The sequence below is a fragment of the Alosa pseudoharengus genome, unplaced genomic scaffold (genome assembly GCF_046254945.1).
Source record: "Alosa pseudoharengus isolate Yale_2024_CS ecotype anadromous, Long Island Sound unplaced genomic scaffold, YU_APseudo_1.1 YU_APseudo_1.1_scf_19, whole genome shotgun sequence".
Classification (NCBI taxonomy): domain Eukaryota; kingdom Metazoa; phylum Chordata; class Actinopteri; order Clupeiformes; family Clupeidae; genus Alosa; species Alosa pseudoharengus.
The window spans coordinates 28585198-28602697 of NW_027468657.1; the positions used below are offsets into that span (position 1 = coordinate 28585198).

At 44.2% G+C, this 17500-nt stretch overlaps 1 protein-coding gene across 1 annotated transcript in view; it reads right to left on the reverse strand.

Annotated features, from left to right (window-relative positions):
* The window catches only part of spock1 (SPARC (osteonectin), cwcv and kazal like domains proteoglycan 1), a 195233-nt gene that overhangs the window by 39021 nt on the left and 138712 nt on the right, over positions 1–17500 (reverse strand). Inside the window, exons 7-8 of the mRNA XM_076292205.1 lie at positions 16095–16209; positions 7892–8030 (exon numbers count right to left, since the gene is read on the reverse strand). Of these exons, the coding sequence (XP_076148320.1) occupies positions 7892–8030; positions 16095–16209 (254 nt within the window). The remainder of the gene's footprint in view (positions 1–7891; positions 8031–16094; positions 16210–17500) is intronic.

Here is a 17500-nt window from a genome sequence, read left to right on the forward strand (position 1 = left end):
CTAGTGGCTGGTAAAAAAGTTGAGTGGCTGGTAGATTTTGGAATCCACCAGCCACAGTGGCAGGTAGAAAAAATATTTAATTTCCATCCCTGGTGTGTGTGTGTGTGTGTGTGTGTGTGTGTGTGTGTGTGTGTCTGTGTGTGTGTGTGTTTGTGTGTGTGCATGTGTGTGTGTGCGTGTGTTGTGGTAGTCTTCTGGGGCCTTGCTCTTTCTCAGCTTTCAGCTTGTGTTTCTTCAGGCAAAACGTGGAGCTGAGTTGTCCACACTTAGGAATTAAACATGAGGACATGTGGATGTTGTAAATTACACTGGGACCTAACGTCCTGGTGAATCCATCTGGGTGGACGTGTATCCACAATGGCCACACTCTTCATGATAAGTCTTCTGATATCCCAAACAGCCCCACCATTTTTGAATGCATTTCATAACACTAGTTTACAGCTGCCATGTTGGCAGCATTTGCATGTGGTCCAGAGTCATTTATATTCACTGACAAACAATATACCTAATCTACTGAGTTACTTATACATGTGAAAATTTGTAATGTCTCTGAATAACTTACACACACTAGCTATTCCATTAGTTTCTAGTGCCTTCTGAATGTATTCACTTGGTGCGGTTTCCATTATGTCCCGTAATGTTTGACTTCCATATCCCTGATCCATCTCCTCCCTTACAGTAATGATAATGGTCCATAGCATTATGCAGGTCTATTCATGCATTATGGATCATATGGCTGGTTGCATCTACTTCTGTTCAATAAATGCAGTAGAACTACTCTGCTATTACTACTATTGTCATTGATGACTCATTGAAGTCATTACACATCTACTGAAGTGCATGGCACATACTGCCATCTCAAATGGGCTGTGACCCTGCTTGGACACTCATCTGTGAGCAGGCATAGCAAGCCAATTAAAAAGCTTTTTAAAAAGCAAGAGAACAATCGGAATCCTATTCCAGCGTCTTCTAGATGGGAATTCAGAATGGCCAGGGCTAGAGGAGTAATGACTGAGCCAAGGGAGCTTCAAGGGTTTCAGGTCCTGATGATCAGTCACTTGGTTATCTTTCACTGCCGCTCAGCTATCGTTTTCTACTCGGCCTTTGGCGCTGGAGGCGATAGGGCAAAGGATTTGCATCAGGCTGCTCAAAGAAGCTTGCTCCAGGCATCTCCACGGTGAACAGGACTCGGGCTCCTCTGAACGCCACTGCTCTTAGAGCTCTTCAAAGACCTCTGAGTGTTTGTTTTAGCTGTGCTAGAGAAGGATGCCCAGTGGTGCCCGGTCTGGTCTTGGTGTGTGTGCGCTCCAAATACCCTTTAAAGTGGCCAGTGCTAGGGTTTGACCCCCTCCCAGAGTGGGTCTCTGAAGTCCTACATCTTTTGGATGATGGAGCAGCAGGATGAACAGTGGCTAATTTAGATGCTGAATGACACAGTGAACACCATGTCAAGCTTGGTGTGCCCAGTGATGCTGAATGACACAGTGAACACCATGTCAAGTTTGGTGTGCCCAGTGATGCTGAATGACACAGTGAACACCATGTTAAGCTTGGTGTGCCCAGTGAGCCAAAACACCAGTGATGACAAGTCAGTAATTCAACACAGAGATTGAGATCTGCTATATTTTTGCTTGGCACCTCAGGGGAAAATATTTATGGCATCTTTGATATTAAGACAAATATGTGTGAAAATATGTGTTTAATCGCTGTGAGTAGCATTTACAGTTCTCCACAAGAGCTCTCAGTGATGCTCCACGGCTACACTTGATCATCTGTGTGTGTATGTGTACTTGAATATGCTAATGCTTTAATATGATGATCTGTTTGATTCTTTGATGTGCATGTACTGTAGATAGAGCTGCAGCTATATGCATCAATCTCATGGAACAGAGATATACTCTAGGGCTGTCGAGAAAAAAAAAAAAAAACCTTGCACCTTTTGAGGAGCTAAAAAATAGTTCCTCGATAGCAACAATAAGGACCACTTTTGAAACTAGATGTACCGCAAGCGCTGTACAAAATACGACCACCGCTCAGTCCTGCACATTTTCTCTGCAAAAATAAATCACGCTTGTCAATGTGTCTCAATCCCCTGCTCTTGCAACTTTTGTGTATGTAAATGAGTGCATGCATGTGTGCGTTTGCTTTTGTGTATATGTGTGCTTCTCTGTGTGTGTGTTTTCGCTTGAGTGTGTGTGTAGGGGTAATAAGGGTAGACTGAGTCATATTTTGTACTGCTTTGTGGTACATCTAGTTTTGTATACAGTATAGTTCATCATACAGCTTTAACAGTGACAAGCTATGTACAGTATCTTCTTGACTTATGGTGAACAAAGTTCTACACCGATGATATTCTGGGGGTGTGTTGCCATGACTTTAGAGAGAGAGAGAGAGAGAGAGAGAGAGAGAGAGAGAGAGAGAGAGAGAGAGAGAGAGAGAGAGAGAGAGAGAGAGAGAGAGATTTGAACCATCATACGATGCATGCTTGTCAATTTGACAGACGGTTTATCTGAGACTGGTCATGGCCGATCCAGCGTGTGGATTGCAGAGTGCGGTCACAGTGAACACCATGTCAAGCTTGGTGTTCCCAGTGAGCCAAAACACCAGTGACGACAAGTCAGTAATTCAACACAGAGAATGAGATCTGCTATATTTTTGCTTGGCACCTCAGGGGAGAGGATTTATGGCATCTTTGATATTAAGACAAGTTTTTGCAAAATGTACTGGGGTGACATATTGCATTTGCTTTTTCTTACTCTACCAAAGTACATCTCTGTTGTAAATCTGACATTTTGGAGGCTTTGCTTTGGTGTCGGAACAGAAGCTTGTTTATTGCTTGTTAATATTTTCTCTGTATTGGCAATGCACATGTAATTAACTTGCGGATTAGCATTGTTTAAAGAAATGTCACAGGAAATCCTGTTGGAAGGGAGCGTACTGCATATACCTACCAGTTTCCCATGAACACAAGGTTTTATGGTTCATGTTATTAGATGTTGCCATGTTAATTAAAAGAGAATAATGCTTTAAGTTTTTTTTTTACTTGAAATGTAATTTATGATTATACAATTGGATTCTCAAAGTTTCTTACAATTTATTTTCTCACTTTGAATAATAAGCAATTGCATATAGCTCATTGCAATAACCTTTAGTATAAATGAGGAGAAGTGGACAATATTTGTATTCATCATATGGGCAATGCCTACATCTTATATGTATTCATCATATGAGCAATAAGTCCGAACAAGTCCGGTAACAAGTCCGAAGCGCTAACCAGTAGGCCACGGTTGCCCTACAAGGCCACGGCTGCCCTACTATAAGACACCGCGTCATTCATTATTTAAAGATGTTAGAGTAATTTTTAAAAAAGACTCTAGTATGATAAAGCTGATCTTGCGTGTTTTTCTCCTTTTGTGAAATGCTAGGTTAAGAGATGGCCGGAACCCCACCTCCATTCTCCTGCCACAGCACAGAGATCAAGGACCAAAGCACTTCACAAGCTTTTAGAAACTGTTATAAGCTACTAGTACTGCAGCCACAGAATATTCACCATGGAGAGTTTTTACAGTAGAGTACAGATGCCCCATATGTCCATATTATGTATTTCATTACAGTGTAACTAACAGTGTAGAGTAGTTACATTGTAGGAAGGCATATTTAGTGTAAAGTGAGACTGTAATTTGTGTTGGTCAGATATCCACTTTATCTTTATTGCTCATGCTTCGATTCATCATACAACTTTACTTTCTCTGTGCCCTTCTGTGCATGGTTATCTAACTCTCCAAAACAGAAGGCTACAGTCGCTGTTTTGAAACTTTGCGGCATGAATACAAATTGACCAGCAGGGTGAGTGGACGATCTGTTGTTATTTGTCTCCCATGTGCTGTGTTCTTAAACGAGGCTGAGTCACAAGCAGCCTGCATAATGGGCAGATGGCAGAATCTATCATGCCCATGGACCGGAGACTTTTACTAGCAGGCATTTAACTGTCCTTGTTGTCACTCAAGCATCCCTCTTTGAAACCCACATCATTCCATTAAGTCACAGGAGCTGGCAGTGATAATCATGCAGACTTTTTTTCCCCATCCTGTTATAATGCAGGCATGCTGGCTATACCACTTGGCAATTCAGGGATGCGCAATTGGCTTGAGTCTTAATGCGTAAGGGCTATTTTCATTAGACAGCTAAAATGCCATCTGTTTGGACAAACCATTGCCATCCCACGGGTCAGAAGTCCAGAAACATAGAAACAGATCTTCCGTGTGGCTCATACTCCATAAGAATCATAGGAGCTGTTTGTTTCAATTTAAAAGCATCTTACAAGGATGGACATGGATAAGTATTAGCATACTTACAAACTGTATAGTAAACTTAAACACTCTGTCTCAAATGATGCGTTAGCCACTCAGAAATGGGGGAGCTGTGGAGCAAGTGGCTACAGCATCCGCATCACATTCGGGTCCAAGTGCCCACAGGGACCTGAGTTGGAGTCCAGCCTGGGTCATTTCCCGATTTCACCCCATCTCTCTCTCCCACTCACTTCCTCTCACTGTCCTATAATATTAAAGGCATAAGAGGTCCCAAAACATATTTTTTCTTAAAAAAAGAAATGACTAGAGATCAGAATATGCGACGCTAGGGAACACACAGCTAAATCTCCATTTGACTTCCATTGTTTGCATTACATACTGTGAGGCGATCCTGGATAGATCCCCAGTAACCTAAACCCATAAGGACTGGACTGGTCAACGCTCTAAACAACGCTTCCACTGCATACTCAGAAACGCCACAGACTCGGCTATGTGTGGGAAGTTTGTGCTTTTTACTTCTGTTTGGGATACATTTGCACTAATGCTCCTCTGTTTTGGCAAGCAATTAAGCTGAAGGGTTACAAATAGCAACTTTTCACAGGCCAGTGATCACACACTCAGAGAGAGAAGAGGGGTAAAAAAACAATTAGCCACAAGTAGTTCAAATCAGTCTGCTGCTGTGCTTCCACACGAAGACTTGCTCTGTAACTCCCAAACCGTATATAATTCATTTCACATTGACAGTTTATCACAAATTGGCCCGTAAATTGTGCTTTCTTGACTTGTTATGAGTTCCTGGTGGGTTGGCTCATTTTGAATGCCGACATTATTCCATGCCAAGCATCAACCGGTGAAAGTAGTTGGGCGATTTCTAAATACGCTTAATGAACGCTGGACTGAATAAGAAATTCCGCCCCAACAGAGGAGCCACGGGGCACGTACACCTACTTCAGCTCGCTGACAACGTAGGAGGTGGTATAATTGCGCCAATTACGCTCACACAAACACACCGAGGCCTTCAACACTCCCACACTCCACTCTTCTCATCTCTCTCTCTCTCCCTCTCTTTCTCTCTTTTCTTTCTCTCTTCCTCCAGCACTCTTCAGCGGGCGATCGATCGGCTTGGGAAGGCCCCGCTGCTAGTTTTCTCCAGGCCACAATTAATAGCTGAGCGCAGACGCAAGGTGACAATGGAGCTCACACACAGAGAGCCATCCAAGGAGCCATTATGGCTCCTCCAGCTCCACCTCCACCACCATCTCCATCTCTCTCCTTTAGAGACAATGACTGTCGTTATAAGGACTGGGTCACGATTCAGACACCGAGGAGGTGTGTGTGTGGGAGGGGGGGGGGAGACTGAAGGAAGAGAGGGAGGGAAGAGAGGAGGAGTGGAGTGGAGGAGTGGAGTGGAGGAGTGGAGTGGAGGGGGGCTGAGTGATAGAGGGTGGAGGGAGGGAGGGGATGGGGAATGGGGGGATGATGGGCTGATTATTGATTTCTGGAGACAAGAGGAGAGAGTGACACGGCCATACAATCCCAGTGTGGGAGAGAGAAGAGCAGGGAGCACAGATTAGATTAGGGGTGAACGCCTCCAGACGTGCTATCAATACGTATGGGTGTGTGTGTGTGTGTGTGTGTGTGTGTGTGTGTGCAGGTGTGTGTGTGTGTGTGTGTGTGTGTGTGTGTGTGTGTGTGTGCATGTGCATGAGTGTGTTTTTGTGTGTGTCTTTATAGGCTATTATATAAAGTGTGTGTGTTTACAAGCCATTATGGAATGTGTATGTGTGTGTGTGTGTGTGTGTGTGTGTGTGTGTGTGTGTGTGTGTGTGTGTGTGTGTGTGTGTGTGTGTATCACTGCCGTTATAAAACAGCTTAGTCTCAAAGGCCTCTTATCAGAGGGCAGGCAGCTGATGTGGTGAGTAGGACGGGGGGATAATTGGGGGTACGCATAAGAGCCACGAGAGAGTGCAGGAGCAGAGAGGAGGTGGAGGAGAGAGCGATAGAAGAAGAGAAAGAGAGAGAAAGGCAGAGAAAAGAGAGAGAGCAGAGGGAGAGGTGAGAAAAGAGAGAGAGCAGAGGGAGAGGTGAGAAGGCAGAATAGCAGAGTAACAGCGGACACAGTTCATCCTCTGGACCATCCATCATGCTAGACACTCGGGGTCACTTAACGCGCAGTTCTCCACGCAAACGATCCGGCACTGAAAAAGCCCAGCCCTGCCCAACGAACAGTATAGAAACGGAGGATAGGAAGAGATAGAGAGGAGAGGGGGAAAAGAGAGGAAGAGAAGAAGAGATTGAAGGGGGAGAGGGGGAATGGAGAGGAGAGAAAGAGAGGAGGAGAGGGGAAACAGAGAGGAAGAGGAGAAGAGATTGAAAGGAGAGAAAGAGAGGAGAGGGGGAATGGAGCGGAGAGAAAGAGAGGAGGGGGAAGAGGGGGAATGGAGAGGAGAGAAAGAGAGAAGAGGAGCAGAGTTGTCCCAGCAGGGCCACAGAGGAGCTGAGAGTTAGTGTGGCGTCTGCAGTGATTTAGAGGGAATTAGTTCACCAGCTCTTATTGGAAATGGCGGTTCCACTTGAGAGGACAGGAGTTCAGCAGGTAGATTTACCCCCTCCTCTCTCTCTCTCTCTCTCTCTCTCTCTCTCTCTTTCTCTCTCTCTCTTCCCCTCTTTCTCCCTCTCTCTTCCTCTCGTTTATCTCTGTTGCTCTCAGAGCCATACTTCTGCTCAGCACATTTTACATGCACTCAGCCACCTACGCCACAGAGCAGACAGGCAGGGCACCTCACAAAGTCTTTAGTGGGGCTTAAATAAAGAAAAAGTCGTCAAATTGTTCTCAAAGTCATGTAAACCACATAGACTTCCGTGTATGCTGAACTATGTGCTGCGCATATAAAATGATGTGCAAGCAGGGTAGTCATCTTTATAAGGCAATATGAATTCCCGACTGCTGAGCTTGAGAGTCTCTTATTCTTCTCTTCTTTCAAACTTTTTTCCGTAATAGCTATCTAAGTGGATTGACAGCAAAGTAGAGCAGTTCCCAATAGCATACTGCACAATAACTTTAGCAATATAACACCTTCTGACACAAAATTAAGGGGATCTGAACTTGTAATGAAAATCCATGGGACCTGCCAGAGCTTTGTTAGCAAGTGTGTACTGGTCAGTGTGTCTTCACTTTTGTCTGGGTTTGGCAGTCTGACAGGAATATGTAAGTTTCAACTTGCAGACAGCATAGTGTATCAAACGGATCTTTAATAGCCTTTCAATGCATAAAGATGGTGCGGAATGTTAATGAAATGACAACAAAAGCAGCAATACTCTGATTCAACAGAGATTTTAGTGATGTAATAAATGAGCCGCTCCAGACACAGAGTGGGGAGGCAAGAATACAAAGTGACAAGCCCTGGGAATTTGTATCTGTATGCATTTGAGTATATATTTAACATGAGATTTCTTGTGTGCTTGTGCTTTTGTTTGTGTGTGTGTGTGTCTGTGTGTGTGTGTGTGTGTGTGTGTGTGTGTGTTCATGTACAACATTTGAAATTTGGTTGGTATCTATGTCTGTAGAAGTGTTACAGTACCTTGGATGTGTAGGTGTGTCCATCTGAGCCACACACTGGGTTAGCTTGGAGGGCGGGGCAGGGCCTACATTTCCCATGATTCACCTCGGCCAGCTTATGCTGCTTATGGGCCACGCTCCCTCTTTTGGCCTTCACACTGCTGGGAAAGGGACAAAGGAGGCCATGTTATGTTATGGTAGCTGAGGGAGTACTACTGACACTGTAAAGTGAGTCACTTGTGAGCATCTGTCTACAGGACAGCAGGACAAGACAGAAGACTCTCACACAGGTCATAGGGATTCAACATTATAAATGTACGCCACTCCCCCACACACACACACGCACACACACACACACAATAATTTAAAATCACACACAATCAAATAAAAAATGAGAAATAAATATGCAGAGCCAGTTTTCATTTGTCAGGTGAGAAACTGTAAAAACCTTCTCCACCTCTGGCCATGGTGACATGATGAGAGCAAATAAACCACCCCTAAAGAGCCAAACAGCAGCAAGATCCCCGCTCCCAAACACGGATAAATCATAATTCAACATTTCTGCCAGAATGGTCATAGAGCGAGGAGTGTGAAATCGCACAGTTCTCAGACAAGCTCGGCGGCGTCTAATTGCCAAACTCAAGAGGCGTGACACAAACGCTATAATAATAAATTAGACATGCCAACCGCAGCCTCAGAGATGAGGCCGGAGCTCAAAAAAGCCCAGAGAGGGAGAGAGGGAGAGAAAGAGAGAGGGAGAGAGAGGGAGAGAGAGAGAAAGAAAGAGGGAGAGAGAGGGAGAGAAAGAGGGAGAGAGAAAGAGAGGGGGGAGAGAGAGAGAGAGAAAGAGAGGGGGGAGAGAGAGAGAGAAAGAGAGGGAGGGAGAGAGAGAGAAAGAGGGGGGAGAGAGAGAGAAAGAGAGGGGGGAGAGAGAAAGAGAGAAAGAGAGGGAGGGAGAGAGAGAAAGAGAGGGGGGAGAGAGAGAGAAAGAGAGGGGGGAGAGAGAGAGAGAAAGAGAGGGAGGGAGAGAGAGAGAGAAAGAGAGCCACTAGGCAAGCAAATATATATATTTATCTTTCCTTTCTTTCCTTTTTTTTTTTCTCTTTTCTCCATTGTGTGCTAGTGTGTGTATGTTTGGGAGAGGGGTGGAGTGTGCGGCGTGGGTGTGTGTGTGTGTGTGTGTGTGTGTGTGTGTGTGTGTGTGTGTGTGTGTGCTCTAATGTTCTATTATTTTTATTATTCTCCATAGTCCATGTCAATTGTTATTATTATGACCGCCGCGCAGCGAAGCGGCGGTCATATAGGTTTAGTCAGATTTTGTTTTTTGTTTTTTTTTCTTTTTCGCATGCCCAAATTTCTGTCAATGATTCCCGGGGCACTGAAAGACCGGGGTACACGGAACTTGGTGGGCATGTAACCCCACATGGATAGCATGGAACCATCGTTTTTCGTTTTGATCTGTAGCCCCCCCGCTGGACTGGACCCCCCGAAAGGAGGGTAGGGCAGACACAGTTTTCTGTGAATATCTCGAAAACCGTGGGGTTTAGGAGGACCATTTTTTTTTTTGTATGTTGATCTCAAGGGGCCATGTCAACCCATTCCATAACCACTCATTTCATGTATAGTGCCACCTAGTTAAACACAAAAAAGTAAAAATGAGGTGTTGTAATTGAAGGTATCTGTGACCTAACAAAGTCAAAACTGTACAAAATTGGAAGTGTAGGATCATTATGACACCCTCTGTATGCACGCCAAGTTTCGTGGAATTCCGTTCATGGGGGGCCACACAATAAATTCATTTATGTTACTATACACCAACTGGCCTGTAGGTGGCCGGAGACAGTTTTCTGTGAATATCTCGATAACCGTAGGGCCTAGGAGGTCCACCTTTTTTATGTATGTTGGTCTTAAGGGGGCATGTCAACCCATCCCATTACCACTTATTTTATGTATAGCGCCACCTAGTTAAAAATGAAAAAGCAAAAAATTAGGTGTTTTCATCACAATATCTCTGGCTGACAAGGTCAAAACTGCACGAAATTAAAAGTGTAGGATCATTATGACACCCTCCGAATGCATGCCAAGTTTTGTGTACTTTCGTTCATGGGGGGCCTTACAATAAATAATTTATGTGTACATTTAGTGACGTACACCAACAAGGATTCCCGGGACACTGAAAGACCGGGGTACACAAAACTTGGTGGGCATGTACCCCCACATGGATAGCATGGAACCGTCATTTTTCGTTTTGATCTGTAGCCCCCCCGCTGGACTGGACCCCCCGAAAGGAGGGTAGGGCAGACACAGTTCTCTGTGAATATCTTGAGAACTGTAGGGCCTAGGATGACCATTTTTTTTCCGTATGTTTGCCTCCAGGGGTCATGTTAACCCATTTCATGTGCACACATGTGCACAAACAGATACACACGCACACACACACATTCACAGTAATCATACGTATGACATATACTCACACAGTAGACATATGTACGCTTCCATGCACAGGCACATACGCAGGCACACACACACACCCACACACATAACATAAACATAACACAAACAATCAAGAATTTCTCAGAATTATGAACAGGCAAGATGGAGGTGGGGTTGTATAAAATGAATTTTACATGTGAAATCTATGAACTAATCATGTTTTGGGACTTGTTGTCTAGCAGATACCAGTGAGAATTGAGTGTGGATAATGCAATTTAGTGAGACAGTTAGAATCATATAGGCCTTTCAGCGTGATTTCTTTTTGTGGAAAAAATGTGCTGGACTGGGCGGCGGTCATATTTTGTACCGCTCTGCGGTACATCTAGTTATTATTATTATTATTATTTGCTAATTTTTTGATGTAACTACTGCTTTGGCAACATTGTAACACTTACAGTCATGCCAATAAAGCTCATTGAATTGAAATTGAATTGAGAGGGGGGAGAGAGAGAGAGAAAGAGAGGGGGGAGAGAGAGAGAGAAAGAGAGGGGGAGAGAAAGAGAGAAAGAGAGGGGGGAGAGAGAGAGAAAGCTGAAGAGCTGCTCTGGAGGAGCTCTCACATACTGGGCTTTTTTCAGCATGATCAATGTGTGTGTGAATATGTGTAGGTGTGAATGGATGTCAATGATGGTGTGAATTCAAGTATTAATGTCAAGTATGTCTCTCTCTCTCTCTCTCTGTGTGAGTGTGTGTCAGGGTCAGAGTAGTTGTGGTCTTCAGAATGTACAACCTGAATTCCGAAAAAAAAGTGGGGACACTTTGTAAAATGTGAATAAAAAATGATAGCTTTTATTTACAAATCATGTCAACCCTATATTTAATCGAGAATAGTTCAAGGACAACATATTATATCTCCACATTGGTTGAAGGAGAGATATTTGACTATTTCATGGAAAATATAAGCACATTTGGAATTTGATGTCAGTAATACATCTCTAAAAAGTTGGGATGGGGGGGAACAAAAGGCTGAAAAAGTTGTGTAATGATAAAGACAGAAAAGGAGAAACATCTCACAACTAATTAGGCGAAATGGAAACATGAATGGGGATAACAAACGACTGAGTCTCTTGGAAGTAACAATATGGAGGAATTCATCACTCTGTGTAAACCTTTGTGTGGGCAAATGATGAAACAATATAAGAATAATGTTTCTTAACATGAAATTGCAATTTGAGGATTTCATCATCTACACTATCATTACATTATTCAGAGAAATATTTAAAACAAGGGACAAGGCTGAACAAATATTGGATGGTCTTTTGGACCTTAGATGACATTAAAACCAGGGCATTGCACAGTTTAATGCTCCATTCACAAATGCTAGTGTAAACTCTACCATGCAAAGAAGACCTTTTTATTTAGACATGATACAGAAAGGCTACCATCTTATCTGAGCCTGAGCCCATGGGCATGGGCGTTTTGCACATCTGGCAAGGCGCAATCAATTCTGAATGGCGTACACAGGTTTTGAGCAACATATACTGTCATCCAGACAACGTCTTTTCAGGGAAGATCTTGGAATTAATTCTGCACATATTTAAACAGTATTTTTCCATAGAGGAAGAGTCCAGGTGCTAAAATGGCCAGAACTGTCTAATTGGGTGCATCATGGAATGAGAAACATGATTAAGAAGTCCTCAGACTGTTGAGCAGCTGAAATCCTATCGGGCAGGAATGGGACCACATTTCATTCTCAAAATAAAGAGGTCAAGCAATACAGTGGTAAAAATGCACTTTTTTGACACGTGTTGTTGGCATTAAATTCAAAATGAATTTAATGGGTTGTAGTTGTATATGAATGGCCCAGTGAGCTGGATGTAGTAGATGTACAGTGTGTGTGTGTGTGTGTGTGTGTGTGTTGCAAGCTGTAAGTGAGATATGTCGGCTTTACATGTGCTGACAGATGATGTCAGTGTCATAGTGAAAATACATATGCTTGCTGAGGCATATGTGTGTGTGTGTGTGTGTGTGTGTGTGTGTGGACAGCCCCACCAGACTGCAGACTGTCAGCACCAGTGATGTGTGTTCTGCTTGTGTGTTGAGGCATGTGTGTTGAGGCGTGTGTGTTGAGGCGCGTGTGTGTGTGTGTGTGTGTGTGTGTGTGTGTGTGTGTGTGTGTGTGTGTGTGTGTGTGTGTGTGTGTGTGTGTGTGTGTGTGTGTAGAATCTGTGACAGTGGGCGCAGGGGCGCAGGCGTGCGCTCAGAGTGCATTAAACCTGCCTGATAGCCACCGGCCTCTCTAGAGAGGGACACTCACACCGGCACTCACACACGCCCAGCGGGCGGCACGCCGCACGCCATTCCGACTGACTGACCACAGCACACCGGGGACACACCGCAGACGGACCGGGGGAGAGGGGGAGGAGGATGAAGGGAAGATAGAGGTGGAGAGAGGGAGGAAGAGAGAGAGAGAGGGAGGAAGAGAGGGAGAGAGATAAAAGTAAAAGAGAGGCTCAAAGTAAATCACAGGGTGAGAGAAAAGAGGAAAAAGATTGAATTGGTCACAGACAGAGAAATTGTGTGTGTGTGTGTGTGTGTGTGTGTGTGTGTGTGTGTGTGTGTGTGTGTGTGTGTGTGTGTGTGTGTGTGTGTGTGTGTGTGTGTGGGAGAGAGTGAGAGAGAGAATGGAAGAAAGAAAGTAAGAGTCAGAGCGACTCACAGGGTAAAATCACTGAGAGAGAAAAAAGTAAGAGTGAAATAGTGGAAGATAAAGTGATAACCAAAGAGGTTAAGATAAGAAAGAGAGAGCGGTCAAAGAGAGGGAGGGATAGAGAGAATAAGAAGGAGTGAGAGAGCCAGGGAGTGAAAATTACAGGTTAATAGCCACATGAGAAAGGGAAAGTGAGTTGCTGAAAAAACAATGAAAGAAATGAGAGAGAGTGAATGAGAGAAAGAAAGAAAACAACATCTAAAACTTAGAAGACAATGCAGGAGGGGTAATTTTGGAGAATATTTGATCATTTCATTGACTTCTCTTGTGATCCCTCTCTCTGTGCTGATGTTGTTTGTCTCCTTCTCACTCCTCCCAGCCTCTCTCTCTCTCTCTCTCTCCATCTATTCTTCTGTCTGTCTCCCAATGTCACGCTATCCACCCCATTCTCAAATTGCAATCCTGTTTTCTCCCCCCGTCTCACAATCTAAGCTGATTGTGTGTGTGTGTGTGTGTGTGTATGTGTGTGTGTGTGTGTGTGTGTGTGTGTGTGTGTGTGGCTAAGCTCTGACTGCAGAAGGTTCATTCAGGTAACGTCTCCCTCATTTTGTTCCCCTAACAGGAGAGGACAAACAAACACACACACACACACACACACAAACACACACACACACACACACACACACACACACACACACACACACACACACACACACACAGACACACACACACACACACACACACACACACACACACACACACACACACACACACACTCACGCCAGTGATGTTTACATCGGCGAGGACATCACATACGGTGTCAGGGCTACACTCACTTGAGCCTGAGCCAGTGAACCTGATCTGCTGAGCGGAGGTGCTGATTGGAGAGCGCTTAGGGCTGACCGACTCGGACTCTGCTGAGGCACGCGTGTCCTTTGCTGAGGGGCTGGGAGGACAAGCAGCGTCCACAGGCACATAGAATAAGCCATTACTGCCTTTCTCTCTGAAGCCATCTGGCGTTTATCAAAAGCGCAATGCAAAAACACTTGACCCTATGCAATTGGAATTGGTGTAAGATCTTGAAACAGAACATAATAGTGGTGTTAAATAGTGTGTGCATGTGTGCTTGTGTGTATGTATGCATGTATTTATGTGTGTGTGTGTTCATGCGTGGATGTGTGCATGTGCTTCTTTGCACACGTATGTGTGTGTATGTGTGTATGTGCGTGTGCTTGTTTGCACACGTGTGTGTGTGTGTGTGTGTGTGTGTGTGTGTGTGTGTGTGTGTGAATCTGTGTGTGTATAGAATGAAAGGTATGTTTCTAACCAACATGTAGCACCACTAATGTAGCCTCCCAGAGAGAGGAGGGGACGTGTTGGGGTAGAAGTGGTGGATTAGCTCTACAGTAGTTTTTCATTGCCCACCAATTATTGTACCATTAATGGATGAGTGGAGCATTTACCAAAATTGTCGAAGCACAAGAGCGGTGCTTATCATGGTGTCAGCAGCGTATTTGCTGTTTAATGGGGATAAGCATATTTAATTACACCCTAACCCACCCCGACCACCACTATCACCACCAGCACCACCACCACCATCACCGCCCCCGTAAGCTCTGGCATGGCTGAACACACTGTGTGTTTGCATATCCAGGGGGGTGTGGAAAATTACGCATAATGAACTCTCATTCCCTCTTAGCGTCCGTTGCATAATTAATACTTTGTTTGTACAGAAAAAAAAACTGAAGGAGGAGAAAGGGAGAGAGAGAGAGAGAAAGAGAAAGAGAGAGAGAGGGGGGTAAAGCGAGCTGAAGGGGACTAATGATGGAGTGGAGGTGGAAGGGGGGAGGGAGGGGTCAGAGGCACCTGCCAGCAGCACTTCCAGAACCTTCCCTGCCACCTACTTACGGGGATCTCCACCAAGAAGCCCACACACTAAACCAGAGTGGGGGATCCAGGCTAGTGCTTGATTTGGCACGGGGAAATTAAAACAACCCACGAGGAAGTGACACTCGAGCGCCTATTTTTATTTTCCATGAGTGGGTCCCACATAATTGCAAATTTATTTCAAGCCCACGCTTGGCACAAAAAAATAATGAGAATAATAAATAAAAAACACATTCCGAATGTTAATCATATTTACAGAGTAAGTGGTTTTTTGCAGATGGCGATATTAATCTGAGATTAACTGAGGGAATATGGTGGGTGATCACTGCCACAAACGCTCCACGCTGGACTCTCGCTCAGCGCTCCACAAAGGTCACTGCGAACGCAGCAGCGGATAAATCCGTCCAGTGGTTACGCTGTAACTCTGTACGCTGTTCCCCGTTTGATTTTTATTTAAATTTGTTTTAATTCAACACACACAATGAATTGTGCATGAGTGCTTTGTATGTTTATGAAAATTTCATAAACGTACAAAGCACTCATGCACAATTAATTGCGTGTGTTGAATCTTTTCTCTTTGTGTCTCTTCTGTGAAGTTGTCCCTCCGGGAACTGTCATGAAAATTGACCTTCAGGCGGCCTGTTGCCTGTTTTTTTCCCGTAGTACAAACCAATGATGTTTGAAAAGGGAATACCTTTCGGGTCCGTTTTGAATAAATATTATATGTGAATTTCAGGCGCTGAACAGTGAGCGAGTTTATCCTGCTTTCAGTGACTGATTCAATCTGGCCGACATTGACCGAATCTTCTGCATGAAGTGGTTAAGTCAGAGACTTTCTAATGAGGAGACACAGCACTCAAAAAATCCTCCATAGAAAAGCATGGGGTTAGTTTGTAAGGCAATATGGCAGTTGTCTACACATATCCCGCCCCTTCCACGGCAGAAAAGTCAACATGTGAATACATTGTGACAATCATGTGGTGTATTGTGAATACATTGTGCCAATCACGTGTTGTGATCTCGCCGCTGGAGCAAGGTTGGTGTCGTGAAGCACGCGCATTTCTGCCGAAATAGATGCCCAATAAGTGGCCAAAAAGCATTGCAATATGGCCGCCGAGTGGAGGGACTTGCCTAAAAGGACTTTGGTTAAGTGGAAATGATTTGTGCCTTCTGCGGAGTACAGGCAGTTTCTTACCTGTGGGGTACCTGCTTGTGATTGGTGCAGATGGCTGTCTGGTAGTCGTGGCTGACACACACCTTGTGCGGTGGGCAGCGTACTTTCAGACAAGGGTCCTTGGTGATGTCCAAACCTGGAACAGAACACAGAAATACCAATGGTCATCAAAACTGACCAATATCATTCAATAAAGTGGGATCTTCTAAATTGAATCCAGTTTCTAATCCTTGTTTCTTTGCCACCGCCATGTAGCATTATTTTTTTAGGGTTTGCAGTCAAGCTTAATTTTATGTACTATGATTAATATGGAAAAAGATAGAAAAATAAAGATAGGAAAATATATAGAAAAGACTAGTATGGTTGAAAACAAAGTACAGAAACTTTAAAGGCAACTGTGCACTGGAAATTCAGTTAAGAGCAGACCTACGGCAATAGAGAGAAATGCTTTCATTGCTTTGGAAATGTTGCTCTCAAGAGAAACTATGAGCAGAAAATTACTCTAGGCTACAAAATTGCATATATGTGTCGAACAGGTGACACAGGGAAACGTCTATGAGAGAGAGAGAGAGGGAGAGAGAGGGGTGGATGGGGAGAGGATTGTGGTGTAGGGTTGCTAGCAATAAAAAACCATCAGACATGGGAGGAACTACTAAAGAAAAGAACATTTATCATAGTAATATAGCACACACACACACACACACACACACACACACTTTGAGAAATAGAACCCTTTTTCACCTTAAAGTGAAAACCTTTCCTGTCAGAGCCAGAGGCTGTGATTCAGTGGAATGGAATGAGGGAGAGAGAGAGAGAGAGAGAGAGAGAGAGAGAGAGAGAGAGAGAGAGAGAGAGAGAGAGAGAGAGAGGGAGAGAGAGTTAGAGTTTGGGTGATGATGATATGTGGGATTCGCTGTCTTGCACATTTTCTGGTGCCTTCTCTTTCAACTCAGTTGATTCTTTTCCCATTTTGCTTTGCTTTGTTTGCAGCAAGGGGTGAAAAGCAGGTAATGGTTTAAGAAGCGCTAGCAGAGATTGACACGCTAGCAGCCAAAGCCATTTGGCCAAGTCAGACCAGATTAAACGCATGCCGAGTGCTTTGTATAGGCACACTGCCATAACCTGCCACAGCAACATCGCTCACTTGCCACACCAGGTGCCTCTCTACAAGCACACTCGTCTCTTACTCATAACATACTCAGTCAAACACACATACACACACATTCACACACATACGCATTCACACACAATATACATGTGATAACATGTGATAACCCATGGCAACCACTCTCTATCTTCCTCTCTCTCAATTCAATTCAATTAAATTCAAAAAGCTTTATTGGCATGACAATTCATAAAGAAAGTGTTGCCAAAGCATACAATATGTAGAACTCATCAGCATAAAATAACATACGGTAGTCATAAAA